We start from the raw sequence: 25357 nt of genomic DNA, 5'->3' as shown, positions 1-25357 counted from the left end.
AAGCGAACACATCGTCGTCACGCCAGGCCAATACAATCTTTCCACTTTGCAAGCTCAATTACCCAAAGGCACATACCTTTCTCAAAATTCGGTCACGCACAGAGTGGAAATCCTATCCGCAACGGAGACCGTGGACCTGGGCACCATGGGAGAACTTTTAGGTTTCGAGAACAACCACCCAAAACTCGAAGCTGGCATCAAGCACGTAGCAACCAACATTCCTAAATTCTTGGCCATAGAGACTCTGAACGTACACTGCAACGTGGCGGAAGGCATGATCACGAAATCTTCGGACGGATTGTTAGGAAGTCACAAGCAGACGGGAATCATAGCCACTTTCAAACCAAGTTCCGAGTTCATGGAACCGATCATCTACACGCCCTCTTCGCCGATCTATTTTCCAGTATGTCGCAACCGCATAGACGACATAGAGTTGGTGGTGACGAACGAGAAAGGAGACGTGGTGGATTTCGCAGTTGCCACTACGACGGCCATCGTGGAGATCAACGTATAATAAATAACACACATAGTGAAAAAAAATGGAGCAAATCGAAAGTTACGAATTGCAATCTTTCCCTCCCAACCGTCGCACGTTCGCCAATCTGAACGAAGCGAACAGGGAGATCGAATACGACGTGGACGTAGGCGACGGGTTCATTCATCCTCACAGAGCGGACCTCTACCTTCAATTCGACGTGGTGAAGAAGGAAAGCGGAGATGCGTTTCCCGCAGCAGCAAACTTGATACTCGTGGACAACTTCGTGCCTCACCTGTTCTCGCAGGTGGAGGTGAGGAAACACAACACCGTCATCGACAGAATAGATTATCCAGGCATCACGTCGACGGCAGTGGGAACGTTGAAATTATCAAAAACGGACGCAGCGTACTACCAGGCCGGGGCATTCGAAGCCGGGACCAAAATATCGACGAGAAGTCACACGGTGCTCTTTCCCATGCGTCTGCTGCCTGGTTTCTTCTCGGACTACAAGGAGATCATGTGGAAGGGAGGACTGCGCGTCACGTTTCGAAGAGTGGCCAACGACAACGACGCACTAATGCGATACGCTACTTTGGGTCCGGACGGCACCATGCCGATAGCCAACACTTTACCCGAAGCAGCGAAATGCGTCATCCGGAGCATGGAATTGAGAATGCCGGTGGTGGAATACGAAACAAACTACGCCCTCAAGTACAAAGCGGAGATCTTGAAAAGTCCGCAGGTGCCGATTCACTTTCACGGTTACCAGTGCGTGCAGAAGATGGCGTCGGGAAGTCACATGGAATTCGACGTGACGACGCAGTTCAACAACATACAGTTCGACATGCCAGATTTCGTCGTAGTGCTTTTTCAGACCGGGAGGGACAAGAATCAGGAAAAAGATTCCAGCAAGTTCGACGACTGCAAGATCAAGAACGTTTATCTGAAAAACGGTAGGAACGAAGTGTTCCCGCGCGAGAATTACAACCTCGACATGACCAAAGACGATTACCTCAAACTTTACGAAGCTTACACGGCTTACAAACGCGTGACCGAGGGAAGCGTGGACATGTACTACACGCCCAGCGAATTCAAAGCACGCAGGCCGATGTTCGTCATCAACACCACGAAAAGAAAGCAAGTGGTGGTCAACGATCGTACCAACATCAAGATTGTATGCGAGTTCCACGATGCCTTGCCTGCAGATACTCTGTGCAGTGTCATTCTTATTGCAGAGAAAACATTTGTGTATGACGTCAAGAATGAAAGAGTGACTGAACAGTTTTAAATAAATAAAAAAAAAATAGCACACAATAAGAAATGTGGAATTTTATATATATAAGTACAAATTGCAATTAGCAGTTTCCAGAAGTTTAATTTTGCTGTGCCATGCATGCATGTAATCGAGGAAGTGGAAGTAAATTAAAATTGTTTTTTTTTTTCGCATTGCCTATTACTTTTTGTTACACTCTGGGCAGGTCTTACTAGTTTGGAGGCGATAGTGGCCCCACGGAAGTGTATGGACCCCACATTCAAGAATACACCTCTTGTCGTCGTGTGCATCCAGAGCAACTTTCCTGACAATATTAGTTGTAAGCACATGATCGACGCTTTGGATACGATGCTCTTTTTGTAGAATGGGCGATTTTGTTCTGAGGCACTCGAGGTAATCCTCAAACTTGAGGTGCTCCCGAACCACTTGCCTGCTTACACCCTTTGCCTTTTTTGTTACAGAACCCTCAGCCCGGATCGCATAGGCTTTGGCACGAAGTCCAGCAAACTCCACAATCACATCCCCGTCTTTCTCGTCCTTGAGTTTGCCGGGTATTTTTTTGTTCCGGGGCAGAATTCCATACCGGTTTAGCTGGGGATAGCCCGATGTGTCGAAGAGCTTGACAAGAGCTGGAACTTTGGCTATATCACCATACGCATCGGCCGTGCGAACATGGTACACCAAACTGTCTGTGTCTGTGTAGAGGAGCGAGATATTGTGGTTGTAGTGTGCACGTAGTATGCCGTAATATGTCTCGAACATGCACAACTTGCTCAGATCCTAAACTGCAGCTCCCACATAGATGGGCTTGTTAAGTAGCACCTCGCCCCGGTTCATGTGAATCAGTGACATCTGTTCGTTGTAAATTGTTCGAGACCTGAACAGCGGGCTTGCAACAAGTCAACGACACTGTGTTTTCTTCGTCACCAACCTCACATCAACGCGATTTCGCACATTCTCCATGGTCTTCCCAAATACCGCATTGTTCATTAATTTGAAAAAATCGCGATCAAGTTCCGAAGTGGCAGCAGTGCGATGTTTGGTGTTCAGTTCGATGTACGGCTTCAACCATGGAGACTGCCTGAACAAGAGCACGCGGTAAACTGCTTTGACCGAGACCCCTTGCTGCATTAACCACTGGAGGTTCCGGTAGTGTAGCACATAACGCTTTTTGGGCTCCAAGTCCATGACGAGCTTCGGTTGATCCGAGCCAGGTGGACACTTGAATTCCGGAGCAGGCAAAAGATCACAGAATATATCCTGCAGCTTCTCGGGGAAGTCAAGGTCCACCTCGGCAAAAAACCCACATTCCACATCGTCGAAGCTTTTAATGTCGAAGTTGGAAAGGTCAGCCCACTTAAACTGTCCTGTTGGGAGTGGCTGCATCATGGAGTGCCCGTAAAGATTATTCACGTCAGTGTACATGATGTAACTTGATGGTTGGGAGGGGTCGTAACCAGTGGCCATGTGGTGATTGTTGGCGTGTGCGAAGCATTGCGACACTTGGACCATGCCGCCCCGGATAGCTCTCTCGATGAAAAGCATGATATCAACATCGAAGATAAGTGAAAGTTTAATTTTAGTCAGCAGGAGCATGGCCGACCATGCCAGTCCAGGAAGGCTGTAAAAATATACAGGGTCCAGGTTGTAAATGTTTATCGCAGTCGCCCGAAACGCCTGGAACACATCGGCAAGAAGCGTCACATCAAGCTTCAGGTATGCATCGTGGTAATCACCGAAAGTTCGGCAACCCAACTCGACCCACATAGACTGAGCATGCTTGTACTCCTCGTCGGTAATACCTGAACCTCTCAGCTGGCTGTAGAACTTATCCTGGGGAGGCAGCAACTCTTCTTCGAACTTGGAAGGGTCGGTGACGTATTCGTAGGGGTAGACCCCTTTACGTCTGATGAGTGCGACATCTAAGTTCGGGAAACTTGATGTGGTAATGGCTAGTTGGTCGTCTCTGAGCTTCCCAGCAAGAGCATCCAGGCTTGCCTGGAGAAACCTCAGAGAGTCGAGGAACCGAAGCTCGATGCTCCTGCTTTTTGAGTCGGGGATCGGCACCCACTTGCTGACGCTAATATAACGCTCCTCGTTTTGTGCCAGGACATTGATTCTTGCATTGTCGTACCCTAGATGTGTGACCAAGTGATGGAAATCATATCCCGAGCCATTGTGAAAAAAGACCGGTATGAAGCGCGGGTCCCTGGCTCTCAAGTTACACCTGTTGCACCACGGGCCAATGTAGCTTCCGGTCCCATAATGGTCATGGTGGTGGACCTTTTTGTTATCGTCATTAAAAACTGAGTTGCAAACAGGACAATTTAGAGCCATTTCGTGCTGATGCTTGTCTTCCGGAGACAGAGGCAGCATGGGCTTGGGGGCCAACAGCACCTTCCCTATCTTGATGCCTTCCTGTTGCATTCTCTCCAGGAAGTGTTTGACCGGGTCGGGACCGCGATACACATAGGGCTCGGAGGCAATATGTTGGTCTCGCCACACCACAACATAGGAGTAACTCGAGGCCTCGTGGATTTGGAAAGGAATAGTAGAGGATGTTTCGGGGTTGGGATGGCAGTTAGACAGAGGTTGAAGAAAGGCCTCGAAGTCTGCTACAATATAGGCAGGATGCTTCACCATAGCACTGTGCATGCGAAAACACTCTACTGCACCAGGTTCGGGCAGGATAGTTCGTGCAGGCTTGTTGGTACCACAGTAGAGCATGTGGCGAGCTAGCTTCTCAGCAGCAATGTTGGGACCTCTGATGCGCCGGTAATCCTGCTGTTCTCGATTATGAAATGTAGACAAGCACCTGCGACACACCTCGACGTGGTGACTATCACTGCTCCGTTGGGTCGAAACAAGCCGAGAGAGCGAGCGAATGAGGGTGTAGTGGTGTTGTGTCTCGTCCTTGATGAGCAGGAGGTTGATTTCTCGTACCTCGTTGTTGTTGCTCACGTTGCTCACCCGGATGGGGTGGACCTTATTTTTGTTCTCGGTGAGACCGTAAACATTGATGGCTAATTGTAGGCCCAACAAGTCACGAGCACGAACCTCAAACTTGCGAATATGCGAGACTTCTACAGGGTAGGCAATCCCGTCCATTGCATCCTCCAGTTCCGACTCATACTGCTTGTAGTGTGCAACATAGCGTGGACTGTTTTCCCTAGGTATAGGGTGTAATGCTGCCAGCACCGACCAGAGGAAGCATTTGGTGTCTTTGTTCTGAATATTGAGAACAGCTTTCCTTGCTTCAACCTCGGGTGGCAGGGCAATATAGCTAGACCCTGCCAGTGGCAGGAATTTGTTAAGTTTCAGACAAAGTTCATGGGGGTCGCCACACAGCGAACCGCCCGAACCTTCAGCCTGATGCTCCTCGTGCTTTGCCACAAGCTCCTCGACAAACTTGTCGTAGATGCTGTCGAGGTCAGTGACATCTGCCTGATGCAGTGTTTTTGCTTTTGTGGCATGGAAGAATTTATATATTTCATCAGACGGTTTCTTATACTTGCAGCATAGCACAGCATAGAATTTAGTGGAGTGTGTAGCCAATGCATCGTTGAGGATGGATATTATCTTAGCTCGCTCGCTCTCCAGAAAACTACGCACATCGCAGAAGCTGTCTGATGTTATGTTAAAGTCTTCTAATAAATGCTCAAACGCAAATCGGTCTGCTTTCTTCGCCAGCTTGACGCGTTTGGCAGGTGGCGATGCATCGAGGGAGGTTACTTCTACCTTTCGCTTGAAAGGTTGCGGTAGAGATGTTCCAGTGCTCTTGCAAGTAAGCTGGTGTCGCTTGAAGTTGGCAATAGAAATATTTTTTCCACACTTAGAGCACAGTTTGGTTGCACATATTCGCTTTCCCGGCACACAAGTACGACAGTGTCTTTGAAAATTTTTACTTGACACAGCAGTTTGGCACGTAGGGCAATTTTTTACAGAACGCATAATGCAGAGATTTTTTGGGGGTATGTTATTTAATACCTAATGCTGTGCAATGCAAAATATAATTGTTAATTTTTTTTTTAAAAAAAAATCTATTTTTGAAATATTCTCTATGACCTTACTTGGGTTTTTCCGCCAAATTATATGCTTCTAGTCTCCTATACTTTGGCGGAGTCCGTTCAGGTTCTATCCCCCGTTATGTGGGTTCCTTTGTTAATTTAGTAAAGGTGAGATTTAGACAGCCAATAGAAATCTTGCTTACTTAAACCAATCAGAAAACACCACGTATAAATTATTAGTCAATCAAAATCTCTGTTTTTTACTCGAGACACTAAGCCAATCAGAAAACAACACAACTGATATGACATCATTATATTACGTAATAACTTGTCACCTAAACACTACAGCTCACAGGTTGGCAAAATCTGACATGAAAGCAGATAATACGCTTAAGTCTTATTTATATATAATTTTCACGGGCGTACAATATTGTCAACAGTATCATATTTGAGCAGGTTGCTTGTCACCTAAACACTACAGCTCACAGGTTGGCAAAATCTGACATGAAAGCAGATAATACGCTTAAGTCTTATTTATATATAATTTTCACGGGCGTACAATATTGTCAACAGTATCATATTTGAGCAGGTCGCTTGTCACCTAAACACTACAGCTCACAGGTTGGCAAAATCTGACATGAAAGCAGATAATACGCTTAAGTCTTATTTATATATAATTTTCACGAACGTACAATATTGTCAACAGTATCATATTTGAGCAGGTCGCTTGTCACCTAAACACTACAGCTCACAGGTTGGCAAAATCTGACATGAAAGCAGATAATACGCTTAAGTCTTATTTATATATAATTTTCACGGGCGTACAATATTGTCAACAGTATCATATTTGAGCAGGTCGCTTGTCACCTAAACACTACAGCTCACAGGTTGGCAAAATCTGACATGAAAGCAGATAATACGCTTAAGTCTTATTTATATATAATTTTCACGGGCGTACAATATTGTCAACAGTATCATATTTGAGCAGGTCGCTTGTCACCTAAACACTACAGCTCACAGGTTGGCAAAATCTGACATGAAAGCAGATAATACGCTTAAGTCTTATTTATATATAATTTTCACGGACGTACAATATTGTTAAGAGTGTTAGTTTTCGTAGAGCTCTCTTTTTCTATCTTCCCTCTATACAGTGAAGCTGTAGAAGACACAATTAGCTAACCTAGCATACAACATACTTTCCTAATTAATATGGATATTGTCACACATTCCTCTTATTTTATACTGTTGTAAATAGAAAAAATTATGTACGGTAAATGTTTTGTACATTATAGGGAAAAAATGCAAAATATCCCCTAACTTTAATTCGATCCACCTCTGAATCGAATTTTTTACATATTTTCACGCCAGCACATATGTTGTCCTATTTTGCTTCTTTTACTTGCCTTGCTTAATTAACTCTCGCTAATTAGCATTTTTTTTGGAAGAAGTCAAATAGAACAACATATGGCGGTATGAGAAATATGCAAATTAAAGAATATTTTAGTAATATAAGGGCCCTAGCAATTAGCTTCGTCGACTAAGAGTACTCTTTTAAACGTCTTCAGCTAGATCGTATTACTACGCGAGGACGTTTAAAATGTTTGGGTGTTGAAAAAGTTTGACCCTACTTTTTATTTCTATTGTTTGCTAATAGATGGCGCTAATAGTACCCCCTCCCCTCCCTCTCCCCTCTTCTCCTCTCCCCCTCTTTCTCCTCCTCCTCTGCTGTATGACAAATAGCACAAACATAAAAATCAAGATTTTGGAGAGCAAAACATAAAATTTGCATGCATCTGATGTCGAACTAGGAGCTTTATCTTTCGGGGAGTCAACATTATTTTTTTACTCAGTCGTCATATAACATGAACACACGCAAATATTCACATGTGCTTTTTATTATTTTGTGTTCGGTAAGTACAAGTATATTCTTACATAAATTATTGTTTAATTTTAATAAATTGTAAACTCGGAGCCTGCTATACTAACATTCCTTCTGTCTATTGAAAGCGAATGTTGCGTGCATACGGAAATAACACAGAAAAAAAAAAGCGGATGGAAGCAATTTAAAATCAGTAGAGCAAGGTTAGTATTACGAGAACGTAAAAACATGTGCTTTCATTCAACTTCGAAAAATAAGAATAAATGTGTGCATACAGAACACATATGCTTTCTTTTCACAGTTGTAAAATCATATAAATTGTACATGAAGTAAGTTGCGGGAAGGCTCTCTCTTTTATGTCTGTTGTACAATTAGGTACAAGTATTGTACAATTAGGTACAAATTGTTGTACAATTATTTCCCCCAGTTGCCCAGTTGGAGTTGGGGGCACAACACTGGTACTATTTGTACCCACAGTGCTTACTCATGTATTTTGTTTAATATTTTATTTCAAATTCACTGTCAGAAACTAGTGTTGCCAGTTCCTGGATGTAGGTTTACCTACTCTGTTGGTTGTCACTGTCAAGCTCCCAGTATTCGTACAGCATAAAAAGCCATAACCCCCCCCCCCCCTAAAAATATATACATTGTATACGCCAAGATGCCCAATAGCCTAGCAACACATCATGAAAAAACATGCCAAGAGGACCCAGTGGGTTTATAAGTCAGTGCTGCCAACTCCTATTTGTAGGTTAGCTTAGCCTGTGAAAAATCATATAGTGGAATTTTTGTAGAGTGGGTTGGCAACACTGACGAGCATCAAATGATGATTCAAGCCTCAAATAATAATTTGAGCCTCGTCGGTGTTGGCAATTCCTATTTGTAGGTTAGCTTAGCCAGTAAAAGATCATATAGTGGAATTTTCTTCGGATGGGTTGGTAAAACCCGAGCCTCAAAAAAGAAACATCCAATAGAGTTGCCAGATGTAAACAGGGGGCAATAAACCCCCTCATAAAAGGCTACAGTAAGAGCCCACAGAGTTGCCAACTCTGTGCCCCCAACAGTGTTACCAGACATAAAAAAATTCATGGACCCCTCAAGCCCTTTGATGAAAATTTACAGTGAAAAACCCAGTAGGTTAACAACACTGTCAAAAAATCTACGGTAGTGTTGCCAGATGTAAACAGGGGGCAATAGACCCCCCCTCATAAAAAGCTACAGTAAGAGCCCACAGTGTTGCCAACTCTGTGCCCTCAAAATATACATCATAAAAGGCTACGACGAGCCTCAAGTGATGATTCGAGCCTCAAAAGATTATTCAGAACCGGGGCACTAGCCCTACTATCATCTGTAACTAAAGATAATATGTAACGTTACAGGAGTGAACATAGCACAGCTTCTCCTAGAAAGAGTGAGTATAGTGGAAGAAGTAAGTAAAAAAATGCACACAGAAAGCAGTGCAAAAACTTTAAAAAATTGAAAATGTTTGATGATACTTCTTTTTTAATTTTAAAGTAAAATAAATGCAAGTTTTACTTTACATTAGTTATATTTTATTCCCATAATTATTATTTTATAATGGGGTCAGTTTTTTGTTATTTTCGACACCTAAGTCGGTAAGTTTGAACCTTTGACTAGGTTTCACCCCTGAATTCAAACTTGTACATACAATGTAGTTTATTGTTTTTTTGCATTTTATGTTAATTTTGCACTGTGATTATAAAGATGTGAATATCCTCTTTGAAGACAAGATTTTTCTAAGAAATAAACCACTTGACTATAGCACCTTGAATAACGTAGTGTGGAAAACAGCACTGTTCTGGCATCTCTAGCTGGTTCCACTCGAAAATGATACCGTTAGAGGCGCTGGTGTTTGTCTCGGTGCATGGTATTCGTCTGCTTATAATGGAATTAAATGGAGTTTTTGCTGCAACATCTGATTCTTTTACATGAAGCATTTCTATGAATGTGATAATTGCTATGATATTTGGTACAGTGGTCTCGAAGATATTAACAAACATTCTAGACAGTCGATCACGTCCTGTTATCGTCATACTTTCGTTAATAATACGGGAGAAAAAATACGCATGGAATGCTCTTGGCAACTAAATTCTTGTGTATGAATTAGGTTCATTATTATTATCATCATCATTTCTTTTAAAGATATACACACTGAAGCATTTGTATTTTTTATATTTACTCTTTTCTTCCGCTTTAAACTAATCGCGGCGATGATGATAATGATGATTGCATGAAACGACAATGGGAACCCCACAAAACTTTCTTAGTGCCATCGACATGAGTGTAAGGAAACTTTTAAAGCAATGGGACTAGCGACATGGGATGTTCACACTGTCACGCTAGTGACACAGACATCCAGACTGTAAAATAGCATTCATTGCACATGAGTGTCCAAGCAGCAAACAACACGTTCATATGGCGTATTCGGTCGGAAAGCTCCTTAAAGGAAGGGTGCTCAGACCGAAGCGACGTGCTACGGGGTGAGTTCCCAACTAAGTGACAAGCGACGTGGTACCTTCAGTCTATTGGCAAGCGTTCACTGCTAATTGTGCGAACAACAGATAGGTGACGCCATAAACCGCACATTACAACAACAGATCTAGGCGACACGATAAGCCACACTTGTCGCTTTGTCGCTTCTACATCGCTCAAACTGGGCCATTTCCTCAATAGCTTGCAACATGTTGCTGTGGTTTGTTGTTCGCGCATGCACGATGCAATGAGAGTCTTGCTTTAGGGAGATTGCGCACCAAAGCAACAAGGGGACATGACACTTATCGCTTGAGGATTTCACCAACCGAATGCTGGCCTGTGGTTCCCGTCATGCCGCTACGATGTGAAATGTTGCTCTTGATTGGCTCGTTTCCAAGCAACATGTGTCGCTTTGGTATGAAAGTTGCCTTGGACCGAAAGACCCGTGTCGCTTTGGTGTGAAATCCTTGTATCGTTTGTCGCGTGTCGCTTTGGTGTAAATCTCCTTGAGGAAACGGTGCAGTCAGAGCTTTTGTCCCTACGGTTTGAAAGGCTGCATTGATTACAGGCTGCTCACTTCCAAGCGACACTTGTGGTTTGTCGCCTCGGTATGAAATATCTCTCAGGATACTATTTATATTCTAATAACATAGAAAAATAAAACTCTAGTACACCTGACGTCCCGAATCACTTTGCGATGTTTCTTCTTGTGTTATGCATGCTATTTATTTATTAATTTTATTTTACTTTTCTTTCCAAATTAATGTCATTTCGTGACTGCAAATCACTCCACAAATATAACTGTTTCCATCAATTCACTTACCACCTTTCTAGACAAACAAATCTACACAATATATTCCAAAAAATAACTAAGCCGCATTACTTTCATAACAAAATTAGCACCTGTTCCGATTGCACTGCCATCTATATTTTCATAGTTTCGGGAACCAGTTTCTTGGGTCGTTTTCCACACTACGTTATTCAAGGTGCTGTAACTTGACCAATAGTCTTATTAACTTCGGTGGTAAGAATACAGTTGTGACAATATGTCTCAGATTGTTGGGAATATTTTTATTCCTGAGATTTTGTGTGTGCTTTAGGTCTTACTGCAGGAATCACCAAAGTTCACAAAGTAGTTGAGCCTTATTTTTAACATTTAGCAAATAATTATTATATTACATTTTTTTTTTTACATTGCATAACCATGCATGGATTTATAATTGAGTATTATTTTTGATGGAATAGTGGGTATTTTAAAAGTTCTAAAATTATACAAACAAGTAGTAATTGTTGCAGTCATTTTTCTTTCATTCACTTATAGCAATAAAAATACATGGTAATGTAAGTTTTGTGCTTAGGAATTTTAAAGTTGTATTTATTCTGGAAGTCATGACCAGTGTTTTGAGTAGCCACTGACTTGCAGTGAAACTGATTAATGAGACTTTTTAACTACACTGGTATTTGTATGAATAAGTTATTTGTTTAAGTTCTGTTCTAGAAATTATGAAATATATCATTGAGTACTAATTTTTCACAAATTAATTTATAGTCTTGCAGGATATGAAGAATAAATTTGAATCTACACGAAAAATACCTGAAACTCCAGAATCTGATGAAGATGAAAACTTTATTAATGATTCAGAAACATTGGATAATGATAGCCCAACATTTTACATTGCAACTCATAGAAAATTTCAGAATCAAACTTCTCGTGACTTAAGAAGAAACTTGTAAGTGTATTTTCTGTTTGAATAATAATGTTTGCTTGTGAGATATGTTTGTGTGTGTGTGTGACTTTAATCTTTAATTAATGTTTTACAGCCAGATAAAATGTTAATAAATATATATTGCATTTACACTTGCACCACACAAATGCTTTATTCATATTTCTGTAAGCCAACCCCTGTTGAAATCCCCAAGTTTCCCATTAGAACAGATTTGCACATGTCAGATATCCCCAGAATGCATCATAATGCCTAGTAGGCTAAATTGAAAAATGATGCAGCATTACGAAATGCACTAGAATACTCCCTACTAGTTTTGCTAACTCTGCATTAATAGAAATGCCAATGGTGCAAGCCATAGATGTGCACTTTGCTGAATTAAAGATTTGATTGATGTGGATCAATATAAATATAACAAAGATAAAACAAACACTATTGAAATCGTCAACTGTAAACATTTTTTCATCAGTAAACCGAATTCTGTGCCCTTTTTCTGTGTTACACTCCATCACACTCATCACTTTAACTCAGCTGTGAGAAAGTGACCTGTACGTTGTTTGTAAGCTTTCAGTCCTAGGTCACTTCGTAACACACAAGACATGGACATTTTGGAAATGTTCAGTTCACAGGCCATCGCTGATTGCTTCCGTACAGGATTTCTGCTCATACAGGCCAGGCCGACACTGATTTCACCAGTTGCACAATCCTTGAAGTGCATGGCTGTCCCCACCTAGGTATGTCATTCACTCTTCTAGTGTCAGTGAAGTCCTGGATAGTACAGTGCGCAAACCTCCTGGAGATTCGAAGCTTTGTCTTGAAAATTTCGCCTGCTCACTTCCCTACCTTGTGGAGTACTAAAACAGCCTCATTGTTTTAGTGAGCCCAGAAGATAAACACAAACATTCTAACTCTTCTGTAGTTCAACTATCAAAGACTCATATGTGCATTCTCGAGGGAAGTGAGAAGCCATCTTCCAAAGTTGTGACAGTATTTTTGGTAAGATTGGATATCACTGAGGGTACATTTGATAACTGTGTTAAAAGATGTAGTAATATTTTCTTTTACTTTTTTTTTTTGTTTGTTTATTTGTTTATATGCAGGCTTGTTTGCCAAATTCAAATCTTGAATATTATACTATTTGATTCTATTTACAGAAAATGTATAAACTACTCTAGTTCTGTAAATTATGTACTGGGTTGATGCATAAGTTCTTAGCATTTTTTCATCGCGGCAAAGATTTGTTATTTCATACTCATTTGAGATGAACAAAAGACAGAAATTAATCAGTAATATAATTTCCTTCATTGTCTATGACTCTCTACCAATGCTGGGGCAGTCTTTCGATTCCAGCCAGAAGAAATCAATTGATTTGGGGTTAAGGATGTTATCAAGCCAAGTTTGTAGAGCATTTTCATTACCAAAGGAGCTTCCTTGAAGATTGGTGGATTGAGAGCTGAAAATATGGAAATCTGAGGGTGCGAGATCGGGGTGTAAGGAGGATGTGGAGCGACCTCCTAAACAAGCTTGTGGATCTTTTGCCACTTTAACAGAGTGTGGGTGTGCATTATTGTGTTGGAGCAGCACTCGATGCAGCCTTCCTGGCCTACTCACTGATTGGTGTTGTTTTCGCTTAAACCGTGCGGTATACTGAACCTTACCCATGGAATGCAAATGTCGTACGATGATTGAATGGTCACATAATTCTCGTGTCGACTGACATGGATCTTTGAGGATTAAAGCATTTAAATGGTCTTCACTAAAGCCCGACGGTCTTCCTGAACATGGAGAATCATTCAAGTCAAAATTGCTTCCTCTATTTGAAATGACAAAACCATTTTCTTCCCCTGCTTTAAGCTTTACATGTTGGCATTATCCCCGTACACGGCACAAATGTTTTCAGCCGCCTCCGCTGCATTTGCTCCTCTGACAGAAGAATATGTCGGAAGTGTTAGTTTTTTGCACCTGACACTTATTGTTCTTTAGTCCAAAAATAACACTGTCTTCCTTCAAACCTGCAAAATTCAATGCGTATTCACAAGCATAACAACGCCACTCCAATTGATGAATGTTAAACGATAAACAAACTCCTAACACCGCAGTGTTGCCATACCAAACACAAATGCTACAAACTTATGCATAAACCAATAATTTTATAAACTTACTGAAATGTAAAGATTACACTCAGAAAAAATGTTCATTCAAAAAAAGCCAGCTTTCTTTAAGCTACTGCTTGTGTTTAGCCATGAATTCCATGTTTAAAGCTGAATTTTAAATTTATAAAGGAGTGTCTTTTTACACTACAGAGATGAATTAAAGCTGTTGAACCAAAAAAATGCTGCCAACTAATGCACTTCCATTGATTTGAAACATTTGAGGGGAGGGCAATCCATATTATTTAATATAGTCCTTACTGTAAATTGCATACACATTGGAAACCTATTTTATGTTCCAGATTTTACATTTTCCTGCATGTGAAGTTTTTTTCCCACCTTGATTTTCTGAAAAACATAAAAAATGATGTTTCACTGCATTGATTGGTGTTTTGGATGATTTATAATTTTCCTTTCCAACAGGCTTTTAAATTCTCCTGGGAGTTACCTGGGTAGTGAAACTCCTAAATTTGACAAGACTCCAAAGTTTGTTAGTAAGCGCTTCCCTAGAATTGACAGCGATGATGATGATAAAAGCCCAAACAACGTACCACAGATCAGTGAACCAATCTTCCAGACACCTAAGCAAAATGTAAAAGTTTTTGCAGATTTTCCTAGAGGTATGGCATAATCTTATTAATTTTGATATTAGCATTATCCAAACTAGATAATACATTTTGAGGAATGCCATTTTTATTGGATAGTTAGAAAGGTAAATGAATTCTAAGATCTTACCATATTGGATTGGATGATGTGCTTGCACCTATGTTAAGATAGTAGCACACACATATTTCTTTTGATGAAAATAAAGTATATTGTTGTAATTAGTGTTGTAAGCGGAAACCATTGAACATAGTACCTGTCCATGGCATGTTCCTCAAATGTAGATAGGTTAAATTCTGTTCTAAATTTCTTTTTAGTCATTGTTTGTCATCTACAACAGTGGTTCTCTACGTTTGTGAGATATTGGCCCTGTGCATTTTTTTAAGTTAATGTTCCAATCCAACAATTTTACTTGCAAATACCTTCTAATTTTCGAACTTTATACGTTAATTAATATGTACCCTTAAAATTAAATATTAATATATAAATTATGGCATAATCATAAAGAGTAATAGTTTGATTTTGTATATGCTTGTTGACAAATATAAAAATATGTTTAACTCTTTCGCTGCGGTCGTCGCTTTTATGCACAGCATGCCAGGTGCCTTGCTCTGCGGAAGTCGCATTATTGCGAGTTCATACTTCCACTCGCTGCGAGTGTCGCATTTCCGAAGTCCGTCGCTTTTAGTAGCCTTTTGACATCTGTTGATAGTATTTTAAACTATTTGAACTTGTAGTTTTGTTTTTATCCGTATGATGTCGCTTATTACGCCTTGGTTTAGAATTCTACGAGCGTTGAGTGCTCTGACATGTCAGTTTCAAATGCATGTTCGAATGTAAACAACATGGCTTCGTCAAGTCATCAACACTTGTCTGATAATGATGTTACTCAACTGTTATTTGCCGACTCAGAATCAGAAGGTGAATTAAGTTGTGACAATAATAGCAACAGTTTTTATGAGACTTCAAGTGGTGACAATGATTGTGTAGTGTCTGATGAAGAATTTGTACCACCGTCCGTAACATCATAGAGCCGAGTGAAAAACAGCATTGATCTAGGTGCGGGAATTTCAAAATTTTTCAAAATATCATACCACCAGGGACTACAGAATGGTTTGCCAGTGCAAGGAATGTCTTTTGCAAGTTCTCTATAACATATTTTATAATTAAATTTGAAAATATATTTTCTTTCTAAAAAAAATGGTTTTTTTTATGTAATTGTGAAAACTATTTTTTTATAAAGAAAATATATTTTCAAATTTAATTATGCAGCCAAGGGATATTGTGTGCCAGAGAATTCCGCAGCAAAAGAGTTAAATTAGTAGTCAACCACAAGATATAATGAAATCTTGTAGTTTCCTTAGGCCAACATCATGAAATTAATTTGGTGAATGCTGATTTTTCATTGGAGTGTTGCATTTTGAACACTGAGAAATTCTCATTAATCAGAATATCTCCACTACAAAATATCTGCTAATGAAAATTGCTGAGTAAACTAAAGTGACAAATTTCAGTAGAACCTCTCGCAGCCTGGTATAATTGATGCCAGGGCCGAATACAGGCACCCAATTTTGCACTTTTCAGAAAGTGAGAATTTTTCTTATCCAACAATCACTGTTACAATAAAATAATATAGCAAACCAAATTGACATTTTTAAAAGTCATCCACATTTTAGAAGGTTGTTGTGTATTATGTGTCACTTTAGAGCATTTAAAAGTTATTTTTTTCCTCGTTATTTCACAGTGTACATAATGTATAATTACTTGCTGCACAATATTGTATTGTAACACATGCAGACACACACACATATTTCTAAAGGCAACTGGTCATGAGCAAACATGGGTAACAATATACAAATTTAATGGAAAATTACTTACTCATCCAGCATCACAACTTGTTTGTTCACATGAAACTAGTTAACCCTCGTATTATTTTAACCATAAATTAGTTATTGTATCTAATGATATCTTCATGATGGTTGCGGTAAACGCGGTTTAAAATTACTTACGTGAAATTTAGAAAATTTTGCACTTCCATCTTGCACAATTTAATGGTTAAATCCTATTAATTTCGAAGATCCACTGTCTTCATTCACAAAAGGGTACGGCGTTTGAAGCGGATATGGTACCACGTCACTGCATTGTTTGTTCCCGGGTGGTGGTAGTTGCAATTTCTCCCTTTCAGCGGCGCTGGCATATGCACCCTGGTTTGCATCATCTGCTTCCTGTTGTCAGGTGGCGTTACCAGTTGGTTGTTGGGGGGCTGGGCTGTGCTGCTCGGCAAAGTGCCGTTCCTGTTCCCCACGTAGCTAGAGGGGTGTCGAGTATGTGCACCACATCTTTTCTTTTTCAGGTTGGGGATCTTTCTGAGGACAGTTCGCCAAATCGGGTGTGCTTGTCCATTGTCCAGGTTCAGTGCTGGTGTTGAGTTGCCAAAAATGACTCACCAAAATCAGGCCTCTCTCAACACCTCCACTCCACTAACCACACCATCTCCTCCATATCCATACTTCACCCAACCGGCTCTGTCATAGAAAACACTGTCAAAGAAACACATGCTGTCATCCAACAGAAACCAGTACTGAACCTGGACAATGTACAGGCACACCCAACTGGCACCCTGTCCTCAGAAAGATCCTTGACCTGAAAAAGAAAAGATGTGGTGCACATACTCGACCCCCCCTCCCCCTAGCCACGCGGGGAACAGGAACGGCACCTTGCCGAGCAGCACAGCCCAGCCCCCCAACCACCAACTGGCAACGCCACTTGACAACAGGAAGTAGACGACGCAAACCAGGGTGCACATGCCAGCACCGCTGAACGGGAGAAATCGCAACTACCGCCGCCCGGGAACAAACAATGCAGTACCATCTCCGCTTCAAACGCCATACCCTTTTGTGAATGAAGACAGTGCATCTTCAAAATTAATAGCATTTAACCATTAAATTGTGAAATGCAGAAGTGAGAAATTTTCTAAATTTCACGTAAGTAATGATATCTGTTTTGCGGTTACGCGGAGATAGGTAATTTACTTTTAGTGATTAGCGGCCACGGTGGCTCAGTCGGTAACGTGTCTGACTACCATGCTAAAGGTCCCGGGTTCGATCCCCGGCCGGTTCAAATCCGGGAACTTTTCTAACGATGGAAGCGGCCCCGGCGCCAACTCTGCGTCGAATAACATGGGTACCTGGGGGAAACCCTGGGGGGTAAAGGTGGTCAGGGGTGTGATGCTGATCACATCACCCCCACTCACGACCGGATCAAGAAAGTGTGGGGCGTTACCCCCACACCCCCTATACGCCTTCATGGCGTGGTGCTATGCACAGGGGAGCACTTTACTTTTAGTTATTACATGCCTGATTAGGCCACCAGATGGGTTGCAAAATCGATCGTGAAGAACATCTGCACGGAAACATGAAAAAGAAGCTTATCAGAGTAAATTACATAAATTGCTTGCAAATTTCATTCCTACACATAACAAACAACTGAAATTTGCCCTTAAGGTCAAAAACCCACTCTTCCAATTAAAACATTTCTTTTTTTTCCCCTATCAGAAAATGTTTTTATAATATTTATATATTTTTTTCAGGTAGTGGCAGAATACCAAAGACTGAAGGACCAAATAGACATGTTTCCAGATCACATAACAACCAAGTATCAACCTTGTATTCCCCTGGGCTCAGTTTCTTGGCATCTTTGTCAGGTATAATTAAATATCTTTTTTCAATATGTATTGTCTGAACTAGAATATTAAAAATACGTAAATATTAACATAAAAGCAATGGAATTTGATACACAAGAATGAACATTTATCCAAATTTGTAATGAATGTAGCACATTTTACATTACTTTAACCCCTCAAGCCGGTTCGACGTACAAGTGTACAGACCCTCATAGTGCTTCTAGAGGCGGTTCGACGTACATGTATACGTCCCGTGTAGTAGTGATGAAATGATGCATATTCTGCCATCTGTTGTTTTCCCATATGAATGAAAATGCATGTAACTCAAGAGTAGACTGCAATGTTCTGCTGTCTCTTGGTTTGCTTCCAAATACATGAAATTATATGCGATTGCATCACTTTATTATGTAAAAAAATAACAGCTGAGAAATGGCGTCGAACGAGCGGGTAAAGGGCATCGAAGCGGACGAAATTGGTGCATTTTTAGAGGAAAGTTACAGTGAAGGTTCAATTTATTCATTTTAAATTGTAGCACACAACATTGGACTTCTAAACTAACAAGAACACAAGACAGAAGGAGTACTTTGTAAACGCAACATGTATTTTTTTTTTATTATTATTATTTTTGTTATTATAGTATAAATGTCATTATTTATACATTTTTGTGTAGTGTGAAGTTTCGTTTACAAGTCCTGAAAATTTCATTGTAATTAAGCAAATGGCTTTTAAGATATGTTCAATTTTGTGACATTATGCGAAAATTGCTGTTTTGGTGATTTAAAATTACCGCCTCTCGCATTGGCTGATGGGTATTTAACTCCTGGCTTGAAGGGTTAAAGTAGCCCAGTATCAATTTTGACTTTTGTAGATTCAAAAGTTTAAGTTTAAACTTTCATATAGACACCACATATGAGCATCACCTGTAATTGAACCAGTACCAGGATGAAACTACTGGTATATAATTAAGTAGGTTAATTAACCGTTCATGATCTTCAAGGTACATTTGCAATGTAATTTAGAATCGGTTTATTATTGGTATCAGTAAGTTTCATATCCACACATTATCAGTATCAGCAAAAATTTCATGTCAGTCTATCCCTAATATCAATATCCCATAATGCATTTTATATTAATGACAATTCTCCTTCTTAATTAAAAGTTAATTCCTTCATATAAAAAAATAAATTCGGAAAAAAATGGTGATTGTTGTCATGATCATAAATGAATACTAAATATTTTTGTGTGTGACCCAGAGCTTTTCTTTTAGCTGAAACACCAAACGGAAGATGCCACCCAGAAGCACAATATTTCAAGAAGAATTTCAACAAGAAGAAAGAGGAATTGGCTGCGAAGTTGTTCCAATTGTATAATACAAACATATTTGACAAAAAGGTAAGAAGGCTATTTGTACCGATGATACTGTAGTTGCTGTCCTGCACCATGCCCGTGCAGTCTAAAGTGTCAGGTTTTGGGCTCGGGCTACAGGATGCACTCAGGTTCTAGTCTCCTGGGGGGGAAGCGTAACAAATTTTCTCCTGAGATTTCGGCCTGTGTATGGATCTGGTGGCCACCCACCACCATTTGGAAATTTGGGAGCTAAGACTGAGTAGCGTAACCCAGTCATAGAAACCTACAACGATGACTGGGGGTTCATGGTGCTGACCACACATCACCACGTAACTTGTTGGATGATCGCCCACCTTTGCTGAGGCACATAGGAGCAGGCATGGTCCTTCAAGGGCTGTTGCTTCACAGGTTATTATTATGTACTATAGTTGCTATGGGGCAGAATAATCTTTACTTATATCAATTTGTAATAGCACTGTATCTGTAGGCTAAGAATTAATATGCACTAAAAACTAGCAAAATATACATTCGACTTTCCCACCTATAACATAGCACCTCTCCCAGTGTCCATCTGCAATACTACCTTCTACAGGGAAACTGACAAAAAAAGCTATTTCTTCATCAATCTTTCTGAATTCAGAGTTAGCCTTCAGTTGATAGTGGTCTTGTCTTCAAAAATATTCACTAATATTAGGTGCATCCAGAAAGTAAGTTTCCCTGGGGTCGTACACAAAAAGAAAACATTATTTCATTCAATGATTTATTACCACAGATACAGCACTTGTCCAGTTACTTGTCAACATAATTCCTGCCAGAATTCAGCACTTGTCATAGCGTGGGACCAACTTCTGTATACCTGCATCATAGAAGTCTGCCGCCTGGGTGCCGAACCACTGTGTGACAGCCGTCTGAACCTCTTCGTTCCTGTGAAAATGTTGACTGGACAGGAACTTATTCAGGTGCAAGAACAGGTGGTAATCACTCGGAGCGAGATCCGGGCTGTACAATGGATTCACAGTCTCACTTCTGGCCAGAAACTCGATGAGCAGAATGCCTTGTCTGTCCCAGAACACCGTGCACATCACTTTTCGTGCCAACACAGTCTGTTTGAACTTCGTCCTGCATGGAGATCCACTGTGATGCCAATGCATGGACTGCTGCTTGCTTTCTGGGGGTTCTGTATGCAACCCATGTTTCATCCCCTGTGATGATTCCGGTTGAGAAAATCGTCATCATGGTAACGCTGCATAAATGTCAGCGCCGTGCCCATGCATTTTCCTTTGTGTTCGGGCATCAATTGTTTCGCCACCCACTGGGCACACAATTTTCGGAACAAGAGGAGTTTGATAACAATGTCGTGTAACAGCGACCGAGAAATGTGCAGGAAATGGCTGCTGAATTCCGTGATCATGACGTGACGATCCTCCAATATGTGCTACTGCACCTGCTCCACAAGCTCGTCCTTAACGGCCGATGATCCACCCACTGCACTCGTTGTCATGCACATTTTGCCGGCCTTCAGTAAATGTCCTGCACCAACGATGCACCATCTGCTTGCTCATGACGTCTGGCCCATACACCTGGGACAGCTGCCGCGACGCTACTGAAGACTTTCAGGAGGCATCTTCTAGGACATTCACTAGCCAGGGCATGTGCCTCTCACGCATGCGCAAAACTGGTTTCAATACGCATGGCCTGCCACCTGTGCGTGAGTGGGAAACTTACTTTCTGGATGCGCCTAATATATTAGGTTATTTTTTATTTGTTCTTTGATAAATATGCAATAAGAAATAATTGTGATGGAAATCAATACAATACATTCAAAACTTCCTCTGAAACTTTAGTCTTATTTAGAAATGCAAACCAGTGACAGGGGATAGTGGTCTTTTTGACAAGAATTATTAATGCCGGGAACTCTGCATACATTTTCTTCATAAACATTATTGAAGTGTGACATCTAGTAATCCAAATCTCATGAAATCTAGAAATACATACAATTCTGATGTCTGTGTGTCAATATTTATCAAGGCTATTTAGCTTTTATTTTTACCTAGGAAGCAGAGGATATTGTTCAAAAGATTCATGAGTTATGTACCGTGAAAAAAGCAAGGATCAAAGATGTTCAAAATATTTTGTTAGAGATAATTGTAGGCAGAGATTTTACAGACATATGAAACCATATGATGGTGTACAAGCAAAAGTTGTTACTGAAATTCAACTGGGCTTGGTGACAATTTCTGATGCTCATTATTCACTTTTCATGTTATCATGGAGCCCAGCCCTTAATAGTCAGAAGACTATTGATGGTGTTTTAATTTTATAAATGTTATTTTGTACAAGTGGTGATATTTCTCAGTCTCTGCTTTGTTATTGTGAACAAATCAATATATATCGAACAAATTATTTAACTTGCTGTGAAATTTGGTAGTGCATTTTTGTGTCCTTATAGATGTACAAAAAACGATTTATAAATATCTAGTGCAAATTATTAATACCAATTAGTAATTGTATTATAAAAATGCTAATTTAGTAAAGATGGACATATTAATCAGTACACTATTGGCCCATAGGTATATTACGATAATGTATCTATAAATAGTAATTTACTGTAAAATTCTACCATTTTTTATTTTTATAAATATGAACATATAATTCATATATCATGAAGTAGTCACCTGGTTCCATACATACATTACTTAAACAAGTTAATGAACTGTTCATATCATTCAACAAACAATTGCAATTTTATATCTGATTGGTAGAATATCAGTTATCGATATCTAATTTTTTACCAATATTCTGTTGATATCTCCAAAATATTTCATTTCATGTCAAATTGAAAGAGTAGCATTGAAATATGAGCGTCACAGATTGGGAACTCCTAAATTATCAAGCATGGTGGTGTTTATGAACCTTGTTTTATTTACTAAGTAGAAAGTTTCAGCGAAAAATGCAGGCTTGAACCCGGGTCTCTGGCATTCCGTGCCATTGCTCTACCACAGCTACCGAGCCAGCCCGGCCTCGCCTGATTGCTCGCTATAGCTGTTCTACCTGCATGGAATCATCTCTGCCAGTGCTACTGCAATGGGATCTGTTGACCCGGATTCAAGTCCTGGTCGAGCCTGCATTTTTTGCTGAAAATTTCTACGTAGTACATCTCGTGTGTGTGCCTAATCTTCAATAACTGTTTTATTTTTCCTCTGAAATCAGTTTACATTACAGTCAATGTGGGAAAATTTCAAAAATATATTTTTAAAGATAAGAACCTATTCAAGGCAGGGCCAGCAGAATTTAGATCTAGGTGGTCCAAGGGTGTGTAAGGGATGATCTTCTGGTAAGTTACCCAAAGGCAACCTCACTTCCCCGTAATACACCCCAGTAACTGCAATGTTGCAGGCAGGCCAACGAAGGGCTGTGTTGTCCTGTGTTTTGTCTAATGTGCTGAGTGCTCCTTTACAGCCTCCGCTTTTAAATAGGGATATTTTAGTCCTGAATGACTAGTGTTAGTTTTACTTACGGTAAGGGGCTGAACCCCATGTAATGTGACTGGTTCAAAATAGCCCAATGCTGACACACACCCAACATTTTCAATTCAATCATTCAATAGATGATTCAAAGATAAGCAATACTGTTCAGGTATGAAAGCAAAAGAAGATGAAGCAGTTTCAGTATGAAGCAGAGGACGAAACTGTTGAAGATCCAAAGTTGATTTCTATTAGCTGTAAGAAAAATATTTGAGGAGCTTAAACATCATAGTGAATTTTTCGATTTCTTGTATGATGTCAGTAAGCTTAAAGATCTGACTTTTGTCTGAAAAGTGTACAAAACTTGCCAGTATATTAATACATTAAGGTTCTAAAGATAACCTATTAACCCTACTGATTTAGAAAGATGAACTGAAAGTGCTTCCGGCTATAATAAAACACAGACATACTCCTTAAAACTGATACAGGGTCATGATTTTGCACCTAATATGAGTGTTGCACTTCGAATTTCATTTACTTTGATGGTAACCGTTGCAAGTGGCAAACGAAGCATTTCGAAAGTAAAGCGGCTAACAAACTATCTTCGGTCAACCTTGTCTTAAACACACTTGAGTGGTCTGTCTAGCAATAATATCCACAGAGCACCAGCTGTCTGAGGCATTAAATTACGTGGAATATGCTAGTGCCAAAGCAAGAAAAGTTTCATTCAATTAATTAAATATTCACTATATTTTAGTACAGGGTCCTAAGTACAAATTAGAAGAGTATATGTTTTTACACTTTAGTTACACTTAAAACCTACATTTTTGTAGTTTTATTATTTTAAGTACTGTATTAACAATCAAAATTGTTTCCATTTTATGCAAGATAGCATTATACGAAAAAGAATATTACATATATATTTTTTTAAATCCAATCCTATATCATAGGCCTAGAACGGTAACATATGAGAACAAGTCTTCAGAGCATTTCTTTCCAAATACTTGTTACATTTAAGATATGTTTAATGATATACTATTCTGTCAAAAAAGTACCGGGAATTTGTAATTTAAAATGATTTTTAAAAATATTTTTTCCGTAAGTTTGTAGCACTGTTAATTACTATGCCAAACATGAGTACGATCTGTCAACCAGTTTGTTTACATCAGCTGGTTGAATCAGTCCACTTCAGTAGTGCATCATGATTTTTACAATGAACGAAATTATTAAGAGTTTGCCTTAAATTTTGTGTTGCAAACGGAATTTCGTGTGCCAGATCGCTAAAAAATGTTAGAAATAGACTTATGGTGAATCAGTTTTATCAAAAAAACGGCCTTACGAGTGGTACAAATCATTCTAGGAGGGCCGAGAGATCGTCGAAGATGCCTCTTTCTGGACGACTTTCAACCGATGAAAACATCGAAAAAGTGAAGGAAATTGTGCTCAATAAACGCCATTCCAGCTTAAGAGAGATAGCTAGGGACCTTAACATCTCTCACGAGTCTGTTCGTTCGATTTTGGTGGATATTTTGGGCATGAGACACGTTGGCAAACAGCTTGTTCCAAAAGAGCTTAATTTTCTTCAAAAACAGTACCGTGAGCAGGTCTCTTTAGACATACTGGATCGTGCCAATTCTGATCCCACATTCATGGAACGCATCATAACTGGTGACGAGACATGGGTCTACGAGTTTGACATGCAAACAAGTCAACAGTCATCAGAATGGAGGACAAAAGACGAGCCGAAACCGAAAAAAAACACGTCAAAGTCTCTCAAAAGTCAAGGTGATGCTCATTGTTTTCTTCGATATTCGTGGTTTGGTGCATCATGAATTCGTTCCAGAGAGACAGACGGTCAATAAAGAATACTGTTTGGCCGTATTGAAGCGGTGAGAAAATCCGACAGAAACAGCCAGATTTGTGGAAGAACAATTTGTGGATTTTACACGACGATAATGTGCCATCTCATAGAGCGACAGTTGTGACCGAATTTAAGGCCAAAAACACAACAAATACCATCAATCAACCACCGTATTCACGAGATCTGGCCCCGTGTGACTTCTTTATGTTCCCGAAACTAAAATTTCTGCTCCGGGGTACCCGTTTTGACTATTGAAGCCATAAAGCAAAATTCGTGGAAGGAGCTGAAGGCCATACTGGAAAGCACCTATAAAAAGTGTTTCGAAGACTGGAAGAAGTGCTGTCATATGTGTGTTGCATCAAATGGGGCCTACTTTGAAGGCGACAAAATAAATAT

At 40.0% G+C, this 25357-nt stretch overlaps 1 protein-coding gene across 3 annotated transcripts in view; it reads left to right on the top strand.

Annotated features, from left to right (window-relative positions):
- Window positions 1-25357, top strand: part of LOC145988609 (uncharacterized) — a 71476-nt gene that overhangs the window by 31544 nt on the left and 14575 nt on the right. For all 3 annotated transcript variants that reach the window (XM_083123608.1, XM_083123610.1, XM_083123609.1), the window contains 4 exons: window positions 11680-11860; window positions 14428-14624; window positions 18197-18310; window positions 19557-19681. In XM_083123608.1, coding sequence (XP_082979734.1) covers window positions 11680-11860; window positions 14428-14624; window positions 18197-18310; window positions 19557-19681 — 617 coding nt within the window. The remainder of the gene's footprint in view (window positions 1-11679; window positions 11861-14427; window positions 14625-18196; window positions 18311-19556; window positions 19682-25357) is intronic.

Source organism: Lepisma saccharinum, chromosome 6 (assembly GCF_977018435.1).
Source record: "Lepisma saccharinum chromosome 6, izLepSacc3.1, whole genome shotgun sequence".
NCBI classification, from domain to species: domain Eukaryota; kingdom Metazoa; phylum Arthropoda; class Insecta; order Zygentoma; family Lepismatidae; genus Lepisma; species Lepisma saccharinum.
Note: the sequence above shows the minus strand (reverse complement) of the source record. Positions and strands in the feature narration are given on the sequence as shown.